The sequence below is a fragment of the Balaenoptera physalus genome (assembly GCF_965194825.1).
Source record: "Balaenoptera physalus genome assembly, chromosome: 14".
NCBI classification, from domain to species: Eukaryota; Metazoa; Chordata; class Mammalia; order Artiodactyla; family Balaenopteridae; genus Balaenoptera; species Balaenoptera physalus.
Genome location: NC_138893.1, coordinates 49,058,648 through 49,083,501, shown reverse-complemented (window position 1 = coordinate 49,083,501; position 24,854 = coordinate 49,058,648). Strand labels below are relative to the sequence as shown.

General features: G+C 43.4%; 1 protein-coding gene across 3 annotated transcripts in view; it reads left to right on the top strand.

Moving 5' to 3' along the window:
* SUFU (SUFU negative regulator of hedgehog signaling) overlaps positions 1–24,854 on the top strand; it is a 109,798-nt gene that overhangs the window by 48,119 nt on the left and 36,825 nt on the right. For all 3 annotated transcript variants that reach the window (XR_014253484.1, XM_082425273.1, XM_082425274.1), the window contains exon 4: positions 24,011–24,153. Coding sequence is in view for 2 of the 3 variants with exons in the window: in XM_082425273.1 (XP_082281399.1) it covers positions 24,011–24,153 (143 nt within the window). In the remaining variant the exon portion in view is untranslated. The remainder of the gene's footprint in view (positions 1–24,010; positions 24,154–24,854) is intronic.

Sequence of the window (24,854 nt, the reverse complement as noted above, 5' to 3'; positions counted from 1 at the left end):
TTCTCATCACAAGAAAACAAATTTAGTTACTGTGTATGGTGATGGATGTTAACTGGACTTATTGTGGTGATCATTTTGTAATATATACAAGTGTTGAACCATTATATTGTACACGTGAAACGAATATAATGTTATATGTCAATTTTATCTCAATAAAAAGAAAGAAAGAAAAAAAGGATACTCATCAGGCACAACCAGATGGAAGAGATGAATAGGGCATGGTATGTGAGAAGGGGTGCAGAATTCCCTTGCCTTTTTCAGGTGTGCCATGCTCCCAGCACCTGCACATGGTCACCAACCCAGAAGATCTCTGAATCTCATACTTTAGGGATCTTTATCAAGGCTTTATCACATAGACATGATCATTTATTAACTCGGTCTCCAGAGCCTCTCCCCTCCGTGGAGGATGGGGGTGGTGAGGCTGAACATTCCAAGCTTCTAATCATGGCTTGGTCCTTTCAGTGACCAGCCCCCATCCTGCAGCTATCCAGGAGCCCACCAAGAGTCACCTTATTAGAACAAAAGATGCTCCTATCAATTCAGGAAATTCCAAGGGATTTAGGAGTTCTATGTCAAGAACTGGGGTCAAAGACCAGGAACAAAAGATGCTTCTAGCACCTTTATCACTTAAGAAATGACAAAGGTTTTAAGAGCTCTAAGAGCTGGGGACAAAAAACAAAATATATATTTTTTATTATATCACAGTATCAACATAGTAAGATAACAGACCCCTCCAGTATAAACAGACCCTTCTTGATGAATTTTCAGAGAGTTTCCAGCTTTCCCCCACTTTCAACAATACTCTAAGGAACATTTATGTATGTACATCTTGGTGACCATGTTCAGTTATCCGAGAATAAATTTTTTTTTTTTTTGGCATAAGTAAGTGTTTATTTTTCTGGCTAATGTGCATATTCCTCTGGCGTTTGCCATGGAAAAGACCCTGCCTAATCTTTAGGGTACAAGAAATCATTCAGTCATATAGAACTCACTTAAGTGTTTTGTGGGTTTTCTAAACCTTGCATTTTCAGCTTCTGTGGTGACTCTGTCCTCACCTCCTTCTCTGTGGGCCTTTCTTTATACATGTTTCTTGAGGCGGGCCAGAGGAGTGTATCAGATTGGATGTTGTCAGCAGCAGAGATTTTCCCAAATAGGAAAAATCAGAAGATAAAATAAAGGAGCCCCTTCAGAGTTGGTGGAACAGCTGCTTTTACTGGAACTCATGTCTAGGCTGGTTTTGCCTGCACTGCCTGTAACTGGTTCTTCCAAACACCCAGGTTACCCAGCTAGGCTTGTTGGGAATTTCAGAATTCCTGCACACCCTGTCCTGGAGGAATTTGGACTTGAGCTCTGGAAAAGATAACATTGGCAGTAGAAGTGTTCAAGGTCCTTTATGCTATTGACACATTTGGATATTGACTCTTGATGTTGATGAATTTGATTATTTTCTGCTGGTCTTGGAAGGTCTCCGGGGGAGGCGGGGGGCAGCTGTGGCTCTCCCTGGGGTCACAAAAGCTGGTGGTGGACACAGTGGGGTGTGTTCATCCGTGTGAACTCTGGCAGGAGGCAGACATCTTGGGTCCTTGGCACCCAGAAGAAATTTCTGAAGTGAAATTTCTGGGTCGTAAGATCTTCACATTTTGTAGTTTGGTACATATGCCCAGCTATCCTCCATGAAGATGATTCCGCAAGGCTGGGTGGCCCCTGGCCATCACTGCCACTGTGTTCTCTCACCTGTAGTCGTGCTCATTTGGCAGCCCAGGCACTGAGGAAGGACTTTGTAGCCTCTGAGGTCCACAAAGTGAATCACAGGAGTCTTCCCGTTGTTGGTAACTTCAAGGCTGGCTTTACTCTAATGTTAAAGGAGTTCTTTGACACTGGGGACATATAGGCTAAGCGGACACCATGGCTCAGAAAGCCCAGCTAAATGCACTTCCAAGCTCACCCTCATGACTTAGTCCCTATTCCATCCCTTCAAGCAGGAAGAAATGTCCTGGCAAGGAGTCTGGCCTAAGTACCAAACCGTTATCACTCATAATTTATTGCTGCCTCTTCCAATAACCAGATCACCCAAAATTGGTTATCCCCAGCCCACTTTCTGTATCTGATGGGTAGGGAACTTTGGAAGTACCTGGGCAGACACTTGGATAGCTGGAGGTCTGGTCTTTACACTTGTACTCAGAACTAAGTTTCTGTTTCATGTCCCATCTCCAACCCAGCAGTCCCTCCTGGGTGCCATATGCTATAGGGGACATTGACAACTCAGTATCCAGAGAAGAGTGACTTTCAGACTGGCAAAAGCTCTCTAAACTGTGCTCTGTGAAGAATGGCTTTAAAAGTGAGGAAACTGGAGGGAATTCCCTGGCGGTCCAGTGGTTAGGACTCGGCGCTTTCACTGCCGAGGGCCCCGTTCAATCCCTGGTCGAGGAGCTAAGATCCGGCAAGCCAAAAAATAAATAAATAAATAAATAAAGTGAGGAAACTGGAAACATTTTTGGTTTGAAGAAGAAAAGACTTTGGGATGAGGTGTGGAGAGTGGTGAACTATGACCCGCACAGGTGTTTTAAAAATATCTGAGGTCTTGCCATATGGAAGAGGGATTTGACTTTTCTTTGTTATCCAGAGGAGAGAATTAGAAAGGTGTTGACTACTCTTTGAGATGTGGAAGCATTTCCTAACATGGGTAGGCCTCGGGAGGCAGTAGACCCACCATCTCTGAAGCTGTCCTGGTCAAGTCTGGCTTTAAGAAGAAAGGCTTTAAGTGCTGGGTATGGGGTTGGTGATCTGGGAGCTCAAACCACTGAACCCAGAGGCCACTTAAGACATGCTTGTTTCTTTCTAATCCAGCTTCCAGCTGGCTCTGCTGTGCTCTGGTCTGGCTTCCTGCAAACGGCCTGCCCCCTCCCTCTCTGTGCTTTCTGTCCCAGGGCCCTCTTGGTCTGACCCAGCTGGGCGATCTCTGAGAACGCCATAAATACTGTAGCTGTGTTTCTTGATATAAACTAAGGAAGAGGGAGGTTCATTTCCTGAGCTGAAAATTAGAATCCTGGCTCCCTGAGGAAGTTGTCTGCTCTGCCACAGTGGGTAGACTCTGAGTGTCTCACTTCCCACTGTGCCCTTCTGCCTTCATTCTTTTTCTTGTCAACAGTGGTCGTGTTTTCCAGCGGTAGAATCTTTCAAATGAGTAACAGCTACTTAATTTGTACAGTACTTTCATCTCAAGGCAATTTTTACATATTTTAATTCTTTTATTTAATTCTAGAAACTACCCTGCAAGGTAGATAGTATCATGTTTTGATACATAGGGAAACAGATGCGAAGTTAAGTGACTTGTTTAAGGTTACACAGCAAAGGAAAATGCATCGGAAAATAAAGAGAAGTACGATTACACAGAGACTCTTCACTCGAGACTCTGTTTTTGCCTTGGACAGAAGGGTAAATATAATGCATTTGGGGTGACTCTTTGTTCCCATGATCTGGTAGAAGAAAAGCAATGAGTGCTGAGTGTTGCTTTCACTTTACACCGTGGTGGCCAGTGACAGAGCTAAGAAAAGTCAGTGTTTTATTCATTTATCTTTTTTGGGGTTGCCAGAGATGAGGCCAACCAAAAAGCTCTCTGGGTTAAAAGTTGATGTTTCAAGCAAATGGCCCATAAACACATGAAAGGAAAGATGTTCGTCCCATAATAAGAAAAATGCAAGTTAAACTACCCTGAGATACCACTTCTCACTTGTCAGATTGGCAGAAATCCACATTTGACCACATACCCTGTTGCCAAGCTGTGCGGAAACAGGCACTTTCATGCATTCAGGGTGGGATGCAAAATGGTGCTATCTCTGTGGAAGAGAACATATCACTGTCTAGCAAAATGCTTATCTATTTACCCTTTGATACAGCAATCTCACTTCTAGGAATCCCAGACATATGAGCAAAAATATGAAAAGATATTCACAAATAGCTACTAATTGTAGCATTTTTTTTTATCATATTTGAAACATTACATATTTGTACTAACTAGTGCAGGCATCTTCTCACAACAGCAATGGGTCCATGGGAAGACATGGAAATGTGTGCCTGCTTTGTCAGGGCTCTGCTTGTGTTTGCTGCTGTCCCATGGGCCAAAGTAAGCCTCCTGTCCAAACCTAGGGTCAGAGAGGGAAGGGTCTACAAAGTTGCAGGTAAAATATATGAATTCGGAGAGGGTATTAATTGGGGCTACTAATACAGTCAGTTTACCGCAGAGTAAAGTACAGTTACAATCTTTCTTGTAATTCATACAGCATGGTTTATAGATTTATGATCTTGGTTATGTAAGTAGAATACACTCTGTTAGCAAGATGTCTCTTAAAAATGTATAAATCCAGCCATTCTATTTCAGATATTTCAATATACATTAAGAAGTTATGTTTGGGAATATGAATACTCATCATTCTATCTGTGCAATAAAAGATTTGGCGGTAATAATGATAACGTTGATGAGGATAACCAGTGGAACTGCCTCAGTTCCTGTGCAGTGTCCTCAGAGTTGTTGCTTAAAATGCGGGCAAACGAGTCAAAGCAAAAAAGTTTCTTTTTCACATAGCCTAAAAAGTTGTTGAATACTCAGGGATACAGAATCAAATATATGGTAATGTTGCGACCAAAATAAAACTATGGCCATTGCAGTCTTAAAAAAGAAAAAAAAAAAAAAGCAATGTGGACTTCCTGGCCATCCAGTGGTTAAGACTCTGCACTCCCAGTGCAGGGCAGGGGCCACGGGTTCGATCCCTGGTCAGGGAACTAAGATCCCGCAGCCTGCACAGCGCAGCAGCCACAAAAAAAAAAAAAAAGCAATGTGGAGAAAAGTATGTACCGTAAGTTATTTGTATAAGAAAACATGTTTTTTCTTTATATTTTTAAGTGGAAGGATAAACCATATTATTTTTAAAATGGTGATCTATGGGAGAAGGAGGGAACAGAATGCAGAGGACGGGAAGCCAGACTTCTCTGAATGTACTCTGTTTTTAGATTTATGACTTTGGAGTGATGTAAATTTTATATAATTATAAAACAAACAAAATAGGCTATAATATTACCAAAATAGTCCTTATAAACAGATTGTGATTGATCTATATTTCACATTGTATGAATTTGATAGTTTATAACCAGATGTATAATTTGGTCCTCATTATATTCTACAAAAGCATTGAGGAAATTTTAGTAAGAAAGTGTAATAATATAGAGAAGATTTCTAGATGAGAAGATTGTCTTGTTTGTTTTGTTTTGTTTAAAGATTACTAATGCATATCAATAATGGAGGAAATGACATTCCTACCTAATATTGAAAAAATAAAAGATGTTTTACTTCTGAAAAAAAATTATAAAACAAAAACCAAAATGAACATTTTTCCTGTGTTAGTTTTCTGTGCTATAAAACTGATTATCACAAAATTAATGGCTTAGAACAACACACATTTATTATTAGTTTCTTTGGGTCATTGGTCTGGATACAGCTTTGCTGGGCCCTCTGCTTAGGGTCTCACAAGGCTGGTATCGAAGTAGTTGCAGGCTGCATCCTTATTTGGAGGCTCTACTGGGGAGGGATTGCTTCCAAGTTCCCTCAGGTTGTTGGCAGAATTCCTTTCCTTATGGCTGTAGGATTCAAGACAGCTTGCTTCTTCAAAGCCAGCAGTGCAGAAAGAGTCTCTGATGTGTGTATGTGTGTGTGTGTGTGTCTACGGTCCTTTTTTAAGGGTTTTCACCTGATTCAGTCAAGTACACCAAAAATAATCTCCCTTATAATTAACTCAAAATCATTGATTGGGCCTCATATCCATTAGGATGGCTACTATTAAAAAAAAGAAAACACCAGAAAATAATGTGTTGACGAGGATGTGGAGAAATTGGAACCCTTGTGCATTGCTGGTACGAATGTAAAACCACTGTGGAAAACAGTACAGTGGTTTCTCAAAAAATTAAACATAGAATTACCATATGATTGAGCAATTCCACTTCTGGGTATATATCCAAAAGCATTGAAAAGCAGAGTCTCCAAGAGATATTTGTACACCCATGTTCATAGCAGTGTTATTCACAAGAGCCAAAAGATGGAAGCAACCCAAGTACCCATCAACAGATGAATGGATAGACAAAATGTAGTGTATACGTACAGTGGAAGATTATACAGCCTTAAAAAGGAAGGGAATTCTGACACTCTCTACAATGTGGATGAACCTAGAGGACATTATGCTAACTAGGTGAAATAAGCCTGTCACAAAAAGACAAATATTGTATGATTCCACTTATATGTGGTACCTGGAGTAGTCAACTTCACAGAGACAAAAAGTAGAATGGTGGTTGCCAGGGGCTGGAGGGAGGGGGGAATGGGGAGTTGTTATTTAACGGGTACAGAGTTTCAGTTTTGCAAGAAAAGAGTTCTGGAGATTGGTTGCACAACAACGTGGATGTACTTAACAGTACTGAACTGTACACTTAAAGATTGTTAAGATGGTAAATTTTATTTTATGTATATTTCAATACAAGCAAAAAGTAAAAATAAAAAAATTTAAAAATCAAATGATTAGGGATCTTAATTATCTGTAAAATCCCTTCACTTTTGCCATATTCTCTTGGCAAGAAGCAGGGTGCAGGTCTTGCCCACGCTCAAAGGGAGAGAATACAAGATGTGAACACCAGGGGGGTGGGGAATCACAGGGGCTGCCTTAAAGTTGGCCTGCCACATTTCCTAAAAATTAAAAGCAAAATGAAGCAAATGAAATTCACAGCATATCCAAATGATGTCATAACAATACACATAGATTTTAAAACACAGTAATTTGACTTTATATCCCTAATAGATACACTACAAAGACAAAAAAAAAAAAAAGCTGTTTTCAGTATCATATTGTTCATAATACTATTGGTACTATTATTCTGAAACTAGTATATGTGTATAATAGGATAATGCAAATAATTATGTTAGAAACCAATATTTTCAGCATAAGAGAAAAAAATACAAATATAAAATCAAATAAATTAAAATGCTGTATTCTAAAATTTTAACTGAAAATATCAGGATAAACTTGAGATGTGCTTTTTTTAAAAATGTATTTTATCTCTTCATTAGCAAAGTCTTGAAACAATAATCAATCCAGTAGCAGTAGACACTTCTAGGTCCAAATCTTGGTCACTATATATTACTTCCCACTAAAAGAAATCAGGGCTTTTTGGAGAAGTGGCTGATTCCAGATCTGGGGCAGAAAATATACAAGACGAGCCTACAACATCTTTTTATACTAGAAAACAAGGAAGCTACCAAAGACTGTGAAGGTCATATCAACAGACTCAGGAGTCTATTGTAAAGACTTCCACCAGTCAAAGAGGGGACAACATAAGTATTAATAACAATAACAACTGCAGTGATTGAAACACAGCAGATATATTAAAATCTGTGTGTTCATAGTAATACTTAAAAAGGCAAACAAACAAACAACAAGGTCCTGCTGTATAGCACAGGAACTGTATTCAATATCCTGTGATAAACCATAATGGAAAAGAATATGAAAAAGAATATATATGTATATATATATATATACACGTATAACTGAATCACTGCTGTACAGCAGAAATTAACACAACACTGTAAATCAACTATACTTCAAAAAATAAATTTTTAAGAAAAGGCAAACAAACAACAGAAAAACCTCACTGATCATCTTTAGAAGATACAAAAATTTATTATTCTGAAAACTGGCAAATAAAGAAAAAGAACCACACGTTTAATCTGCCTTTCCTGTAAAAATTACCTCAAGGTAACTTTAGAGACGAGTTGCGGCTTACAAACTGTCAAGAATGATAGAATAGTTTTTGGAACTTTCCAATGAAATATTAGATCTACACAATTGTCATCATTGGCTGCTAACATCACAACCTCTAGCTCTAACCTTTGGTATTTACAGGAAACACCAAGGGACAGAGCAGCATGGGGATGCAAACAGTGAAATTCAGACTGTGGGAAATTCTACTGGACAAACAACCCATTTCCTTCAACAAGGAAAAAAAAAAAGAGAAAGAAGAAAACAATTTTGAGATTAAAAGGCTTAAAAAGTAAACCATCCAAATACACTGTGTGATCCTTGTTTGAATAGTAATTTGAACAAACTAACTGTAAAAGACATTTATGGAAGGTCAATTTGAACAATAACTTTGATATTTGATAATATTCAGAAACTACTGTCAAAGTTTTTAGGTTTGATGCTTATAATTGTGGTTATGTTTTTTTAAAAGCATCCTTACCATTTAGAGATCAATACTAAAATATTTATGGATGAAATGATAATATCTGAGATTTGCTTCAAAATAATCGTGTGAGGTTAGGGTGGGAAGTTGGGCGGCGGGGGTAATAGATGATTTAGGACTGTCCATGAGTTGATAATTACTAAAGCCAAGTGATGGGTATATGGGAATTTATTGTATTATTTTCTCTACTTTGGTTGAAAATTCACCTTAAGTTTTGTTTGTTTCTAAAGCCTAAGTTTCAGACCAGGAGTGGCAAAAAAAAATTTTTTTTAATGTACTTTGGAGAGGTTTGAAGTACAAAGCTGTATGGTGGGCTGGCCAAGTCCTAGTGGATTAAGTAAGAAAGAATTCCTTGGGAACTGTGTTCTCTAGTACTCAGGTCACCTCTATACCATATGCTTTCCTTTTTCCTGTTTCACTATGGTTGGTGGCTGGGAAGAGGGTGAAGTTTATTGGTTTGATTGATTGATTGATCCATCAGTTTCCCCTGCCACCAGACTGAATCTAGTGACTCACTCGGTGATGGCTTCTTCCTGAGAGGTTTGGGGTGAAACACGGAGTTCCACCCGCGGCCTGCTATTGAATGGGTCCACTCTCGCTTACATTTGAACTCGTAGTCTGGATGAGGGTAGACATTTTCTTTAATGAGGATAGCACTTGAGATAACTTTCATTTACTTAACTTCTACCTGGCTCCTGATGGTTTCTCTCTTCATATTCGTTGGAAACCAAATGCTTTATGTACGTAAGGCCAGGGCAGGTTCTTCCCCTGAAAGGTTCTGAAGCCACATCCTGTCTTCACCATCCTCTCTCCTGAAGGAAAAACAAAGATGATTGTTTTGTCTGCACCTCCCTAGACTGTACGTGCCAAGAGTACAACTCTCCACTCCCAAGGCAAACGCAAAACGACAACAAAGCAAAAAGGTATATCTAGAGTAGTGTGTCCCTCCACATTTCCAGACTTCTCCAAAGGGGCAAAATGCCCTTCCTTTTTGGAATTTAGGCAAAAAGAGGGCTGTGCTAAAGTTCTTTGACTCAGAAATGCTCGGAGATACGAAGGCAGCTTTGTTACAGAGCAAAAGTGCATCAGCTCTGTCTACCCTAAAAAATGAGAATAGCAGGTATGTGTGGTCGTCTTCACCTGGGCCTACCAGGTTGTTGGTCTATAGCTATGTCTACAGATCTTAGATTTTAGATTTTTCAAAGGCAATGTTAATCCTGAGCCGTAAGAATGCTAGAAGTGCTCATAAGAAACAATGTACAGTGTACAGAAATAGGACTAAGAACAAAAATTGCAAGGGAGAGAAAGGGGATTGTTTTGTGCTCATAAGAAACAATGTACAGTGTACAGAAATAGGACTAAGAACAAAAATTGCAAGGGAGAGAAAGGGGATTGTTTTTTTTTTTTAATTAATTTTATTTTTGGCTGCATTGGGTCTTCATTGCTGCGTGCTGGCTTTCTCTAGTTGCAGCGAGCGGGAGCTACTCTTTGTTGCGGTGCGTGGGCTTCTCATTGCAGTGGCTTCTCTTGTTGTGGAGCACGGGCTCTAGGCACGCGGGCTTCAGTAGTTGTGGCGCATGGGCTCAGTAGTTGTGGCTCGTGGGCTCTAGAGTGCAGGCTCAGTAGTTGTGGCTCACGGGCTTAGTTGCTCCGTGGCATGTGGGATCTTCCTGGACCAGGGCTTGAACCTGTGTCCCCTGCATTGGCAGGTGGATTCTTAACCGCTGCGCCACCAGGGAAGCCCGAGAAAGGGGATTGTTTTTATGTAACTGACCATAACCACCAAGAGAAGAAAAATAAACAGCAGAAGTTTGAAGTCTATGGCAAGAGGACCAGCATCACCAGTCTCATTAATTTAGGAGAAGGTGGGGCATTTGTTTAAGAACTTAAAAGCTTAGATGGTGAAAGTGCCACTGGTGACATGTTAGATGTGAGCCAAGGGTGGCCCCCTAGCTTCCTGGCCAGTCCAGATCTGTATCACTGCACCCCGAGTGAGTGGTGTGGTGGCCAGTATGGTGGCTGCTGGAGCTACTAAGGAGTTTCCGCTGCATGTCCGAGGTATCAAGGAGGAGTTCTTTCTAATTTTATTTTTTAAAATATACCAATAATACATAAATACATTTTAGAGGTTAAAAATTCAGATTCTACAGATAAAGTCAAAGTTCTCCTTGACCACACGACCCAATCTCAGGCCCCTCCCTAAAAGGAGCAACATATCTGTATGACCATCCAGACATTTTTTTCTGTGTATTCACCTTCTTCTAGATACCTAAAGAAATGGTTTGGGTTTTTTTTTTTTTTTTTCCTTCTTTAACGTAAGTGAAACTGTACTGTTCTTCACAGTTGGATTTTTCAAGTAACAGTATGTCTTGGAGATCTTTCCATGTCAGTATATGAAGCTTTATCTAATTCTTTTTTTACTGTTGCCTATGATTTGGTAGTATGGCCAGGCCATCATTTAACCATTCTCTTGGTGATACACATTCGGGTTGTTTCCATTTTTCCGTTATCACAAACAGTGCACAGATGCTGTGAGCATCCTTGTTCATTCCTCCTTGTGCACGTTTTATTGTAGGATAGATGCTAAGAAGTAGAATTATTAAGTCAAAGGGAATATATCTTTTTTTTAAAATTAATTAATTAATTAATTAATTTTTGGCTGTGTTGGGTCTTCGTTTCTGTGCGAGGGCTTTCTCTAGTTGCGGCGAGCGGGGGCCACTCTTCATCGCGGTGCGTGTGCCTCTCACTGTCACGGCCTATCTTGTTGCAGAGCACAGGCTCCAGACGCGCAGGCTCAGTAGTTGTGGTGCATGGGCTTAGTTGCTCCGCGGCATGTGGGATCTTCCCAGACCAGGGCTCGAACCTGTGTCCCCTGCATTAGCAGGCAGATTCTCAACCACTGTGCCACCAGGGAAGCCCCAAATGTATCTTTTTTATTAATAGATTCTGCCATGCCATGTGGCCCTCCAGAGTGACTGTGCTAGTTTACATACGCCTGGCAACTAAATGGATTTTCTTGTGGATTTTTTTTTTTTTTGGCTGAGTTGGGTCTTTGTTGCTGCACGCGGGCTTTCTCTAGTTGCAGTGAGCGGGGGCCTCTCTTCACTGCAGTGTGCAGGCCTCTCATCGCGGTGGCTTCTCTTGTTGTGGAGCATGGGCTCTAGGCACGCAGGCTTCAGTAGTTGAGGCTCACGGGCTCCAGAGCGCAGGCTCAGCAGTTGCGGCACATGGGCTTAGTTGCTCCGCGGCATGTGGGATCCTCCCGGACCAGGGCTCGAACCCGTGTCCCCTGCATTGGCAGGTGGATTCTTAACCGCTGCGCCACCAGGGAAGCCCTCTTGTGGATTTAAATAGTAGTCTCTTTAGGAAAAAGGTGGAAGGAGTAGAAGCATGTGCTTGATTTTAAAGCTCCAAATCATCTCTTGGCATTTTGAGGGATTGAAATGTACATAGGTACTGCAAGTTTAAAACCTTTTTAGTTAATTTGACTTTCAGAGCAAAGGATCTTGGAATCTTCCCTGCGTGTAGGTGGCAGGTCCTCTGTGCCGGTTCAGGAGAGTGAGAGGAGCACGGGTGGGTGTTGCCCATTTACAGGCCTCTGGGCAGAAGACTCTTCCTTTCCATACTGACAGGTGTCTAAACAGATGGAGCTGCTTTAAAAGAGAAGTGGAAGCATCTGCCAGCTTAGGACTCAAGGCTCTCTTGAAGTGGTGAGCAAGGCCCTGAATTCCTTACAGGAGGGCATGGCCCATAGTGGGTGAAGGAACAGGCTTTGACTAGTGACAGCTGCGAGCCGTGGCGGATAAATCCCTACAAGCTCCCTTTGCAGTCAGGGTCCTCACCGCCACCGGGGGGAGAATGAGGGTGTCTGGCCAGGGCCCTGTGTGTGCGGACACAAGGCGAGTGTCTGGGATCCACAGTCAGACTCTGGGGGCATCACCACTGCCAGGTAGAGAGCCAGTCCTGAGACTCGCTTTTGGGTAAGGCCCCTGGGGGCCCCCAGCATCCTGCCAGCCTCCTGCCAGCCTCCTGCCTTCCCTGCAGTAGCTTTGCTGAGCTCTGCTTATGAAAGGGATCTTCCTTCCCCTGCACCATTTGCCTTTGTGTCTGTGGCTTTGAGGGAGAGGGAGGAAGGTGGAGAGCCAGAGGTTGTTGAGAAAATACATAGGGAAACAATTTTGAGTCTCCTTGGACTGGCTTTCTGATCCTTGGCAATTCCTTTGATTCTGGGCAAAACCTAGAAGGAACATCCTTTCAGTTCCCCTTCAGTTTTGTAAGAACAAACACGTCTCCTCTCGCTCTTCTTTACTTAATCAAGCAGTACAGCACGCCCACTTCCCGAGCTGTGTCTTGCAGCCACATTGAGCCAGATTGATATCACACAGAACTAGATGAGGGACGCTCTCTAACCAAACACTCAGATTCACTTTTCCAGTCATGAAACTGCCTGCAGGACTTTTAAAAGGTGGGAGGGGGCTTTAATCCTTGCTTCCACCACTTGACTGGGTTGGAAAAGCTTGGCAGCGGGCCACCATCCACACCATCCACTCAGCTACGAAGAGCTTTGCCTGCTAGCCACGAAGGCCCATTAACACACGGACAGAGACTCTGTCTCCCTCCTCCACACACTGTTTGTTTGTTTTGTGGAGTTGTTTTTTTTTTTCTTACTTAAAGAAAGAATCCTGTCTCGGCCTTTCTTTGGGAGAGTTTGATTTGAAACGCTGCAGTGGGGCGATTGTGTAATCACGCTCCTGAGATCTCCTTCCCTACAAGCATCTTGTCAGCTGTGCATGTGTGTAGAGAAGGGCAGGGGCGCCAGACTCTGTTGTTTTGTACCAATCGAAGCCTCTAAGCTCCAGAGCATCCCACTCTTATTCCCCCCTTACAGCACTCAAGTGTTAAAGGGGAATTGACCTGGGATGGATTTGTTTTTTGCTCCTATGTGATATACATACATATTGCTCTCAGCTGCCATCCAGAGTTCCTAGAGTGGGCCGTGCCTCACCACGGCTGCAAGGCTCTGAACTGAACTCTTAGCTTTGGCTTGGGGCTGGGGAGTCAGGGCAGGAGGGCGGGGAAGTGTTCACTCACGGCTTTATTTGGATCCCTGGAGGAAGGAGAGTTGCAGTTACCAGGGGAAGGTGAGCACTGATCTTAACCGGCAAGAAGGTGGTCTGTGCCCTTCCTTTGGTGGGTGCTGTCAGGTGGGGGTAGAGGAGTCCTGGCGCTAGGACAGTGAGGGCAGTGCCCTCTGTGTGATGCCTCGGGTCACCCCCTCCCCAGAATGAGCATAGCATCTCATGAGTGTGTTAAAAGGCTCCAGAAATGTAATCTGTGGCAGTGACATCAGGCTGTCTACACTCTATGACCTCTTAAATTTTGTAGGCTCTTCGTTTCTGGAAATATACCATGAAACAAATAGATGAGGCATATACAACCCCCATTCCTTTCCCCATAGCTTGGCTTAGAGCAAGGAGAAAGCACCTGGGCTTAGAAATTTGGATAAGATTATACGGGGATTCAGCGGGGCAGTGGGCAGACTGAGTGGCTTCAATTAGGAGCATCTGGACTGGGCAGAGGCCCACAGGACTGACTTTGGACTTCACCTCCTCCACCATCTCGGCCAGGCCTGGTTCATTCAGCAAAACCTCCAGGTTGTCTCCTCTTGCCGGGGTATCAGGAGGCTGCTTGTGCCTGTGCAGACTTGTGTTTCTGCCCCTGTAAATGTAGTTCAGTACATGGGCCTTCAGCTGACTTGAAGGGGCTCTCTTCCAGTCTCAGAGGAAGCCTTCTCTGGGCCCAGCTGCAGCAGCCCCCAGTGGGTCTTCTCAGGAAGGAGGTGGGTGAGGCCATTGCCGGATTCTTCCCGCCTGGGGTGTTGGTTTCATCCTGGGACTTTCTGGAGACGGGACAGGCTACCTGACCCTCCCCTGTCAGCAATCTGTGTTGCTGGGGGCGTGTCTGGAACATCTGGCATTTCAGGAAAGAACTGCTTAGCCCTCTTAGGAACCAGCTCTGTGTCTTCATAGAAGACACTTAGGCCTCTGTTGTCAAAGTGTTTTGTGAGCACCAAGACGGTGAGAGGGATGGAGACTGCTTCTTGAGAGACGGTGATGGCTACCCCATTGTTGAGAATTTGACCTTAAAGTTGACAGACTCCAGGACTTCCCCGGCAGTCCAGTGGTTAAGACTTCGCCTTCCAGTGCAGGGGGTGCGGGTTCGATCCCTGGTCAGGGAGCTAAGATCCCTCATGCCTTGCAGCCAAAAAACCGAAACATAAAACAGAAGAAGCACTATTGTAACAAATTCAATAAAGACTTTAAAAAAAGAAAGTTGACAGACTCCAGTCTACCAACCTGCTTTGATCCACCTTCCATTTTCCTGCACTCCCTAAAACGCTTCTTGCAGACCCGCCACCCCTTTGACACCTGGCCCAGTTCAGCTGGGTTTCCTGCCCTTGCTCTCTGTCTCTGGAATGCATGTAGCCATCTCCAAACACGGGGCTCCAAGCGTCAGCCATGAGAAACCCTCTTTTTGGGGCTTCAAAAGACAACATTAACCCTTTCTCCTCGGACCAAGCATATGGATTCTGACCACAGAGATGGAATGTTGTGGGTGGGACATTGCTTTCTGAGCTATTGTCTGAAACACCACTGGGCCTCTACTTCCACACAGAATGGAGACAGACAGGCACTCTCCAGAGTTGGGATGAATTAAGAACTCTTGAAGAATGCACTTGTTTCTCAGTGTTTCAAAGGCAGCACTAATTATTTTGCGAACAGTAGCTGTTTTCTTCTGCAACCCATTTCCCTAGGTTTTGCTAACTTTTTATATCCAGCACAGTCCAACTTCAAACCACCATGACTAAAGCTGGATGTTTGGGAAGTGGGGTAGGGTGACAGCCAGTTTGAGGGGTCAGTTAGGATCTGCACAGCCATACGGCCCCCCCATCTTTTAAGAGTTCTTGCCAGGGAGTTGTTTGTTAATGGGGAAAGAGACATTGAGTGATGAAACCTTTCTTTAAACAAAGCAAGGGGCAGAACTGAACCTAGCAGTTTTTGGACTCTCTTTGCCACCGGGGAAGGGTGTGAATTTGCCAAAGAGGCTGCAGCCGAGGGAGGTTTCTCATGGTACTGGGAGGCAGAGCTCAGAGGAAGAGGGAAGAGAATGGGAAGTAAACCTCCAGGCCTCACCTGGAACAGCCCTGGTGGCCCCTCTGCCGTGCTGTTTGGGTTGGGGTCTCAGGGACTTGCATCCTAATATCTTGGTAAGGACGCTTCAGGGAACCAAAGAGAGGAAGGGAGAGGGAGCGAGCGCCTCTAACCACTGGACTGAACAGCTGGGCCTCCAACCGAGGCAGTATTAGCATTTGAAAACCCCTCTGAAGGGTCTGAGGGCTTCCCGGGGTGGGTGCTGGGCCTGAGTGCTGAGACCCGCGGTGGCTCGCACAGAATGGGGCTGAGCATCCGGGGCATAAAGACCAGGCTGGACTCAAGAATGAGCCCATTGTGGCTTTGTCCAAGGCTTGAAAACTGTGACCAAGGCTCTTTCATTGTTAAGAAAGACCATTTCTTGGCCATAGCAGAGCTAATAAGTCTGGTTCCCCCACCAGGCAGGTCTGGGAGGTTGTTAGCTACATGCTCTCTGAACCTTTCTGTGGGTAGTTAACACTGTCTCCTCCCCCTCCTGCCTTTAACTCACTCTGGATCCCGCAGGCTGGTGTGTTGGTCCGGGAACAGCGACTGGGGCCTGTCTCCCAGCTGCCTAAATTAAGCCCCTTCCCAAATTGTCTGTACATAGTAGCTTTTGGTCATTCGTATTTCATTTCAACAGTGTGGGTTGGTACAACATTTATTTTTAAATCAGTGTTATTTCTGGTTAATAAAAGGTCATGACTCCAAACCTTTGTAGCCTCTTCCCTGTTTCCAGCCTAAGTCAGCTAGAGGTGGGGCGCTGGAGGGAACTACCGGCCCAGCTCTTCCTTAAACCAGGAGCAATGGTGCCACCTACTGGCAGTTACTGTTAGCTACAGGTTCTGTGGCCGGTCCTGTTTTCTGGTAAAGGGACTGGGACCTGGATAGGAGTAGCTATACTGTATTCCAGTACAGGAGTAATAACGTGGAGCAGACACTGAGTAGGCCACTATTTCCTGCTTACAGATGAGGAAACAGGCTTATAGATTGTGATTGGGTAAGTTGCCCAGGGTCACAGCTAGTAAGGGGCAGAGGCAAATAGGAACAGGGCCTTCCCAACTGCAAGGTTAACCAGTCTGCCAGGGTTTGCCAAAGCCAGCAAGAGATTTTAAGTGATAACTGGACAAGGCATTCAGTGACATGAATAGTGAGGACTATCTTCCCCGTTCTGATCCAATCCTAATGAGTCTGTCAGTTTGACTCTTTAAACCTCTAACAGCTCTTTAACCCTTGTTCATTTCAGTTTTTAACAATGTTAGGTAGGCAACAGTATCAGTTATAAATTAATATCTTTTTTTCATTGAATTATTTTGAAGTTGTTATCTTCCACTTTACGGTGAGCAACACTGATTTTCTATTTCTCTTATTATTTAGTACAGTGATATGAAGTTTCCGTTTATTTTTTATTTTTTTTAATGAAGTTTCCTTTTAAAGTAAGTTTGTTCAGGTTAAAAAAAAGTGAGTCAATTTTAGGGGGAAAAATACATGTAGGTGACAGTGCAGGTGTACATAGATACGTCAAAAATCCTAACAGGTGTTATGGATGACTCAAAAATTTGGGAGGCCCAGAGAAAACCATAGTTCAAAAAGACACGTGCACCCCAGTGTTCACTGCAGCACTATTTACAATAGCCAGGTCATGGACACAACCTAAATGCCCATCGACAGACGAATGGATAAAGAAGATGTGGTACATATATACAATGGAATATTACTCAGCCATAAAAAGGAATGAAATTGGGTCATTTGTAGAGACATGGATGGACCTAGAGACTGTCATACAGAGTGAAGTAAGTCAGAAAGAGAAAAACAGGTATCGTATATTAATGCATACATGTGGAACCTAGAAAAATGGTACAGATGAACCGGTTTGCAAGCAGAAATAGACACACAGATGTAGAGGACAAGCATATGGACACCGAGGGGGGAAAGCGGGGGGTGGGGGTGGGGGTGGGATGAACTGGGCGATTGGGATTGACATGTATACACGGATGTGTATACAATGGATAACTAATAAGAACCTGCTGCATAACTAAAATAAAATTCAAAAAACAAAAAATGTTTGAGAGGTGTTACACTCTGCCCATCCTCACTGGCTTGCTCCGTGACGTTGGGCAGTCTTGAGGATCCTTTCCTCATTTGTAGAAAATGAAAATGCTGGAGTAGGTGATCATTGAGGTGATTTGGACTATAAAATGCTGTGATGTCTGGGCATTACAACTTAGGTTTCTCCTGGGCCAGGCTGCTTAACCTGAGGTGGTAGTAACAATCCAGGGCCTTGCTTCTCCCACTTTTCCTCTCCCGCAAGATTCTTCCCTTTCACCTACTGCATTTTCTTTATTCTTTTAAAAAATCACCTTTACTGAGATATAATTCACATATCTTATAGTTCACAGTTGTGACACCATCACCCCAAAAAGCAACTCCAGACCAGTCACTTCCGATTCCCCCTTAACCAACCCAGGCCTAGGCAACCACAAATCTGTCTGTCTCCATAGATTTGCCTACTCAGGACATTCTGTATAAATGGAATCACACATGGCCTTTCGTGACTGGCTTCTCACTTAGCATAATGTTTTTGCTATGTTGTTCATGTTGTGGCATGTATCAATACTTCAGCACTTTGTGTTGCCAAATAATATTCCATCGTATGGATATACCACATTTTATTTATTCATTCATTAGTTGATGGACATTTGGGTTGTTTCCACCTTTGGGCTATTATGAATAATGCTGCTGTGAACATTCAGAGGCAAGTCCTTGTGTGGACATGTCTTCATTTCTCTTGGGTATATACGTAGTGGAATTGCTGGGTCGTATGGTAATTCCATGTTTAGTATTTCATGGAATCACCAAATTGTTTTCCAAAGCAGTTCCACTGTTTTACATCCCTACCACTATTGCACAAGGGTTCCAGTTTTTCCACATCCTCACCAATACCTGTTATTTTCTGAGTTTTTTTGTTTGTTTTATTTTTTTTATTTTTAAAATGGCCATCCTAATGGATGTAAAGTGGTTATTTCATTGTGGTTTTAATTTGCATTTCTTTTCACTTTCTTGTAGCACAACAGGTTTTGATTTTAATGAAGTCCAGTTTATCTACTCTTAGTTTGCTTGTGCTTTTGGTATCTATCTAAGAACATTGCCTAATCCAAGGTCAGAAGATTTACTCTTACGTTTCTTCTAAGAGTTTTAACTATTATAGTTAGGCCTGTGATCCATTTTGAGTTAAGTTCTATTTATGGTTTAAAGAAGGGATCCAACTTGATTCTTTTTTTAAAATTTATTTTTATTGATATTATTTATTTTTGGCTGCATTAGGTCTTTGTTGCTGCGGGCGGGCTTTCTCTAGTTGTGGCGAGCGGAGGCTACTCTTCGTTGCAGTGCTTGTGCTTCTCATTGCGGTGGCTTCTCTTGTTGTGGAGCACGGACTCTAGGCACGCGGGCTTCAGTAGTTGTGGCACACGGGCTCAGTAGTTGTGGCTCGCGGGCTCTAGAGCACAGGCTCAGTAGTTGTGGTGCACGGGCTTAGCTGCTCCGTGGCATGTGAGATCTTCCCGGACCAGGGCTCGAACCCATGTCCCCCACATTGGCAGGTGGATTCTTAACCACTGTGCCACCAGGGAAGCCCTGGCAGGCGGATTCTTAACCACTGCGTCACCAGGGAAGTCCCTGGAATTATTTTATAAATTTTATTTTCAAAATTGTTCTTGCTAGTGTATAGAAATACAAGTGACTTTTGTATATTATTCTTGTACCCTGCAATCTTGCTGAACTTGTTTTTTCTCATAGTTTTTAAGTGGATTCCTTAGGGTTTTCAATGTATAAGATCATGTCATCTATAAATAGAGATAGTTTTATTTCCTTTTCAATCTATCCAGATTTTTCTCTTTCTTGCCTTATTGCCTTGGTTAGAACCTCTAATACCACATTGAATAGAAGTGGTTAGAGGCAGCAACTCTGTCTTGTTCTTGATCTTAGAGGGAAATCATTCAGTCTTTCACCATCAAGTATGATGTTAGCTGTAGGTTTTTTGTAGATACGCTTTAACAGGTTGAGGAAGTTCCCATCTATTCCTAGTTTGAGTGTTTCAGATTTTGGGACTTCCCTGGTGGCGCAGTGGTTAAGAATCCACCTGCCAATGCAGGGGACACGGGTTCGAGCCCTGGTCCAGGAGGATCCCACATGCCGCGGAGCAAGTAAGCCCGTGCGCCACAACTACTGAGCCTGCGCTCTAGAGCCCACGAGCCACAACTACTGAGCCTGCACGCCACAACTACTGAAGCCTGTGCACCTAGAGCCCTTGCTCCACAACAAAGAGAAGCCACCTCAATGAGAAGCCCACGCACCGCAATGAAGAGTAGCCCCCGCTCGCTGCAACTAGAGAGAAAGCCCCACACAGGAACGAAGACCCAACGCAGCCAAAACTAACTAACTAACTAAATAAATTCATTTAAAAAAAAAAGTATTGGATTTTGGTAAATGCTTTTTCTGTCTATCGAGATGATCATGTGATTTTTAAAAAAAAACTCTATTCTATTGATATAGTATATAACATTGATTTTCTTATGTTAAACCAAACTTGCATTTCTGGGATAAATCTCACTTGGTCATTGTGTATAACCCTTTTTATATGTGGCTGTATTCAGTCTGCTGGTATTTTTGTTGAAGATTTTTGTGTCTATGCATAAGTGATATTGATCCATGGCTTTCTTTTCTTGCAGTGCCTTTGTCTGGTTTTGGTATCAGGGCTTCATAGAATGAATTGGGAAGTGTTAGCTATTCTTTTAATTTTTGCAAAAGTTTATGAAGAGTTGGTATTAATTCTTCTCTAAATGTTTGGTAGAATTTACAGTGAAGCCATTGGGCCTAGACTTTTTATTGTGGGGGAAGCTTTTAATTACTAATTCAGTCTTTTTACTTGTTGTGTTGTTTTCTTACTTGCAGATCATGCATGCTGCTTGTAGACACACACTTCTGTAAAAGGAGAGAAAATCTGGGAGGAGTGGGCCAAGCAGAAATTGGGAAATTTGGGGGTTTATGATTGGCTCTGCCTGGAGCTGTACGTTACTTTAAATATTGATAAAAAGTGAAGAGATCTCAACAGTTGAAATTCCCAGATCATAAGTAATAGACCAGGGACCTCCCTGGTGGTCCAGTGGTTAAGAATCCACCTTCCAATGCAGGGGACATGGGTTCAATCCCTGGTCGGGGAACTAAGATCCCACTTGTTGCAGGACAACTAAGCCCATGTGCTGCAACTACTGAGCCCATGCGCCACAACTAGAGAGTCCGTGTGTGCCGCAGCTAGAGAGCCTGTGCACTGCAACGAAGAGCCTGCATGCCACAACGAAAGACCCCGCATGCCACAATGAAGATCCCATGTGCTGCAACTAACACCCAATGCAGCCAAATAAATAAATAAATAAATAAAATAAGTAACAGGCGTCAATGAACTACTATACAGCTATATAAAGGATGAAGTGTAGTGGACAATTTCAGGATGAAAAATACAAACTTACTTCATGATTATTAAAAAAAAAGATTGAGGTAGTTATAGTATACAAAACTATAATAACCAAAACAGTATAGTATTGACATTAAAAGCAGACATATAGGACTTCCCTGGTGGTGCAGTGGTTAAGAATTTGCCCGTCAATGCAGGGAACACGGGTTCGAGCCCTGGTCTGGGGAGATCTCACATGCCGCGGAGCAACTAAGCCCGTGCACCACAACTACTGAGCCTGTGCCCTAGAGGCCGCGAGCCACAACTACTGAGCCCTCATGCCACAACTACTGAAGCCCACATGCCTAGAGCCCATGCTCCGCAACAAGAGAAGCCACCACAATGAGAAGGCTGCGAACTGCAACGAAGAGTAGCCCCCGCTCGCCACAACTAGAGAAAGCCTGAGCGCAGCAATGAAGACCCAATGCAGCCATAAATAAATAATAAATAAATAAATAAATAAATTTATTTAAAAAGTAAAATAAAATAAATAAAAACAGACATATAGATCCATGGAACAGAGTAAAGAACCCAGAAATAAACCCACACATATGTGGTCAATTAATTTACAACTAAGGAGCCAAGAATATACAATGGGGGAAAGGATAGTCTCTTCAATAAATGGTGTTGGAAGAACTGGACAGCCACATCCAAAAAATTGAAACTGGACCCCTATCTTACACTGTACACAGAACTCTACTCAAAATGGTGTAAAGACTTGAACATAAGACCTGAAACCATAAAACTCCTAGGAGAAAACATAGGGGGTAAGCTCCTTCACATTGGTCTTGGCAGTGATTTTTTTTTTTGATTTGACCCCAAAAGCAAAGACATCAAAAGCAAAAATAAATAAGTGAGACTACATTAAACTAAGAGCTTCTGCACAGAAGAGGAAACCATTGACAAAATGAAAAGACAACCTATTGAATGGGAGAAAATATTTGCAAATCATACAGCTGATAAAGGATTAATGTCAAATATATAAAAATAACTCATACAAAAAAATTAAAACTAATACAACTCAGTAGCCAAAACAAACTATCTGATTTTAAAATGAGCAGAGGAACTGAATAGATCTTTTTTCAAAGAAGACATACAAATGGCCAACAGTTACATGAAGATGTGCTCAACATCACTAATCAGGGAAATGTAAGTAAAAACTACAGTGAGATATCACCTCACACCTGTTAGAACAGCTGTCATCAAAAAGACAAAAGATAACAAGTGTTGGTGGGAGCGTGGAAAAAGGGAACACTTATGTACTGTTGGTGGGAATGTAACTTGGTACAGACACTTGGAAAATAGTATGGAGGTTCCTCAAAGAATGAAATACAGAAACTACTATCTCATCCAGCAATTCCACTTCTGGGTGTATCTGAGGAAAACAAAAACATTAATTTGAAAAGATACACACACCCTCATGTTCACCGCAGTGTTGTTTACAGTAGCCAAGATATGGAGACAATCTAAGTGTCCATTGATGGATGAATGGATAAAGAAAGTGGTATATATACACAATGGAATACTACTCAGCCATAAAAGAGAATGGAATCTTGCCACTTGGAACATGGATGGGCCTTGAGGATGTTATGCTAAGTGCAATAAGTCAGACAAAGATAGACAATACCATATGATATCACTTATATGTAGAATCTAAAAAATATATAAAACAAACGAACAAAAGAAAACAAAACAAAAACCAAGCTCATAGGTACAGAGAACAGACTGGTGGTTGCCAGAGGGGAGAGGAGGTGGGGGAGGGGTAGATGAAATGGGTAAAGGGGGTTAAGAGGTACAAACTTCCAGTTATAAGTTCTGGGGAGGTAATTATACAGCATGGTGGCCTATGGTCAACAGCACTGTGTTGTATATTTGAAAGTTGCTAAGAGAGTAGATCCTAAAAGTTCTCATCACAAGAAAAAAAATTTGTAACTATGTGAGGTGATGGGCTTATTGTGGTAATAATATAACAATATATACATATATCAAATCATTATGTTGTACACCTTAAACAAATACAGTGTTGTATGTCAATTATAAATAATAATTTCCCCTCAATAAAACTGGGGCAAAAAAGGAATGAGGTAACTCTTTATGTGTTGATATGAAATGATCTCCAAGATACATAATTTTAAATGAAATGTGCAAAATGGTGTGAAGGAAAAAAAATGGAGAGGACCTATAGATGCTTATAGGCTAGTAAATGCAGAGTACCTGTGGAAGGACACCCAAGGCGAGAGTCCGGTGTTTGGGAGACGTCATAGCATCTGGGTGTTTTTCCCTTGTGGCTGTGGTACCTTAAACATCTTTCTTTAAAGCAGCGGGCCTGTGTGAAGGGCAACAGTGAGACTACAGGGTGGCCGTATTTGCACGTTTCTCTTGGGCAGCCTGGGCCCAATGCCTGTGTCCTCATGGGAACAGCTGCCCCTCCGGGCTGCACATCTCGGCCGAGGTGTGTGAGGCAAAGTCAGACCTCCATCTAATGAGGAACTATTCCCTGAATCTGTCTACCTGTGAGAAACTGGTGACAGATCTCAAAAGCCCTCCAAGGCAGGGAGTTCCTATTTGAACACTATTTCAGCCGCACAGAAATCCTGGTATGTTTTTCCAAGGTGAAGGGTTTTATTGCCCTCCAGCCTCCCTGTGGACTCCTGGCCAGGATGGTCCCACAGTAAAGCACTTTATTCTTTCTTGGCAGACCCGATTGTGGCTGTCCCCCGCCGCCCGAATAAGTGAAGGTGCTGGGGGAGCAAAGACGCCAGAAGTCTTTGGACTTGCCGGGCCAAGCAGGCAGCCACACTGGCAGCCCGTCATCTTCCACCGAAGGCTGGCAGAATTGGCGAGCAGGAACGTGTTTGGGTTAGGGGCAGTAGCCATACTCTTTGCTCCCATCCAAGTGAATGCGTCCCCTCCTTCACAGGGGCCACCTTGGAAGGCTGGGGAGCCTCCCAGCCTGGGCTTCTGAGACCCCGGGTCGGGCTCCAGGCCTGGCTGCAGGGCCTCGGTCGCTGAGGACCCTCACGTCTGTCCACAGAGAACACCTTCTGCAGCGGGGACCACGTGTCTTGGCATAGCCCTTTGGATAACAGTGAGTCGAGAATTCAGCACATGTTGCTGACAGAGGACCCGCAGATGCAACCCGTGCAGACACCCTTTGGGGTGGTTACCTTCCTCCAGGTGAGGCGCAGCTTGGACTTGGCCTTGAGCCTTTCCTGGTAGGACAGGAGGGCTTGGGTGGGGCAGTGAGGGAACGGAGATTTCCTGTGGTCTTCTTCCACTTTCTAGTCCCTCTGATGGTTTGTCGGGTAGATTCGGATGGCCTGATTTAACCTGCTGAGATGGGGTAAGGGGGCAGGGGCAGGGGCCATTTGGGTAGGAAAGGATGGCTGTACTGAGTGGATAGCAGGGAGGGTATTTCTGTGAACTCGTAAGACCCAGACAGCCACAGGCACAGGACCTCCCGGCAGGCAGCTTTGGACTGGACTTTCCCTTACCCGGAAGGGACGTGCACCTACCCCAGCTGCACCCGGGCTGCTTGTGATCATGGTGGGGTCTGTGCGAAAGTTCAGTTGTTTCCTTTGAGATTTACTCTAAGGCTCAGCCCCTGATAAGGAAGGGAGCTTCTCTGCGAGCTGCTGGTGCCCTTTGGTCATCGTTCTAAGCTTGAAGGGTCTCAAAATCTCCTCTGTTTACAATCCCCATGATCCTAGACTGGGCAGGAGCATCTCCCTGCACCTCCCCTGCTTCCAGAGACATGGGCTGGGGACCCATCCTGAGTTGGCAGGGCCCTGATTTTCTCTTCTGTAGTCTAGGGCTAGGCTTTGTGTCACCCAGACCCCTGAGCCATCACAGCAGGGCAAGGGTCAGACCTCAGTGTC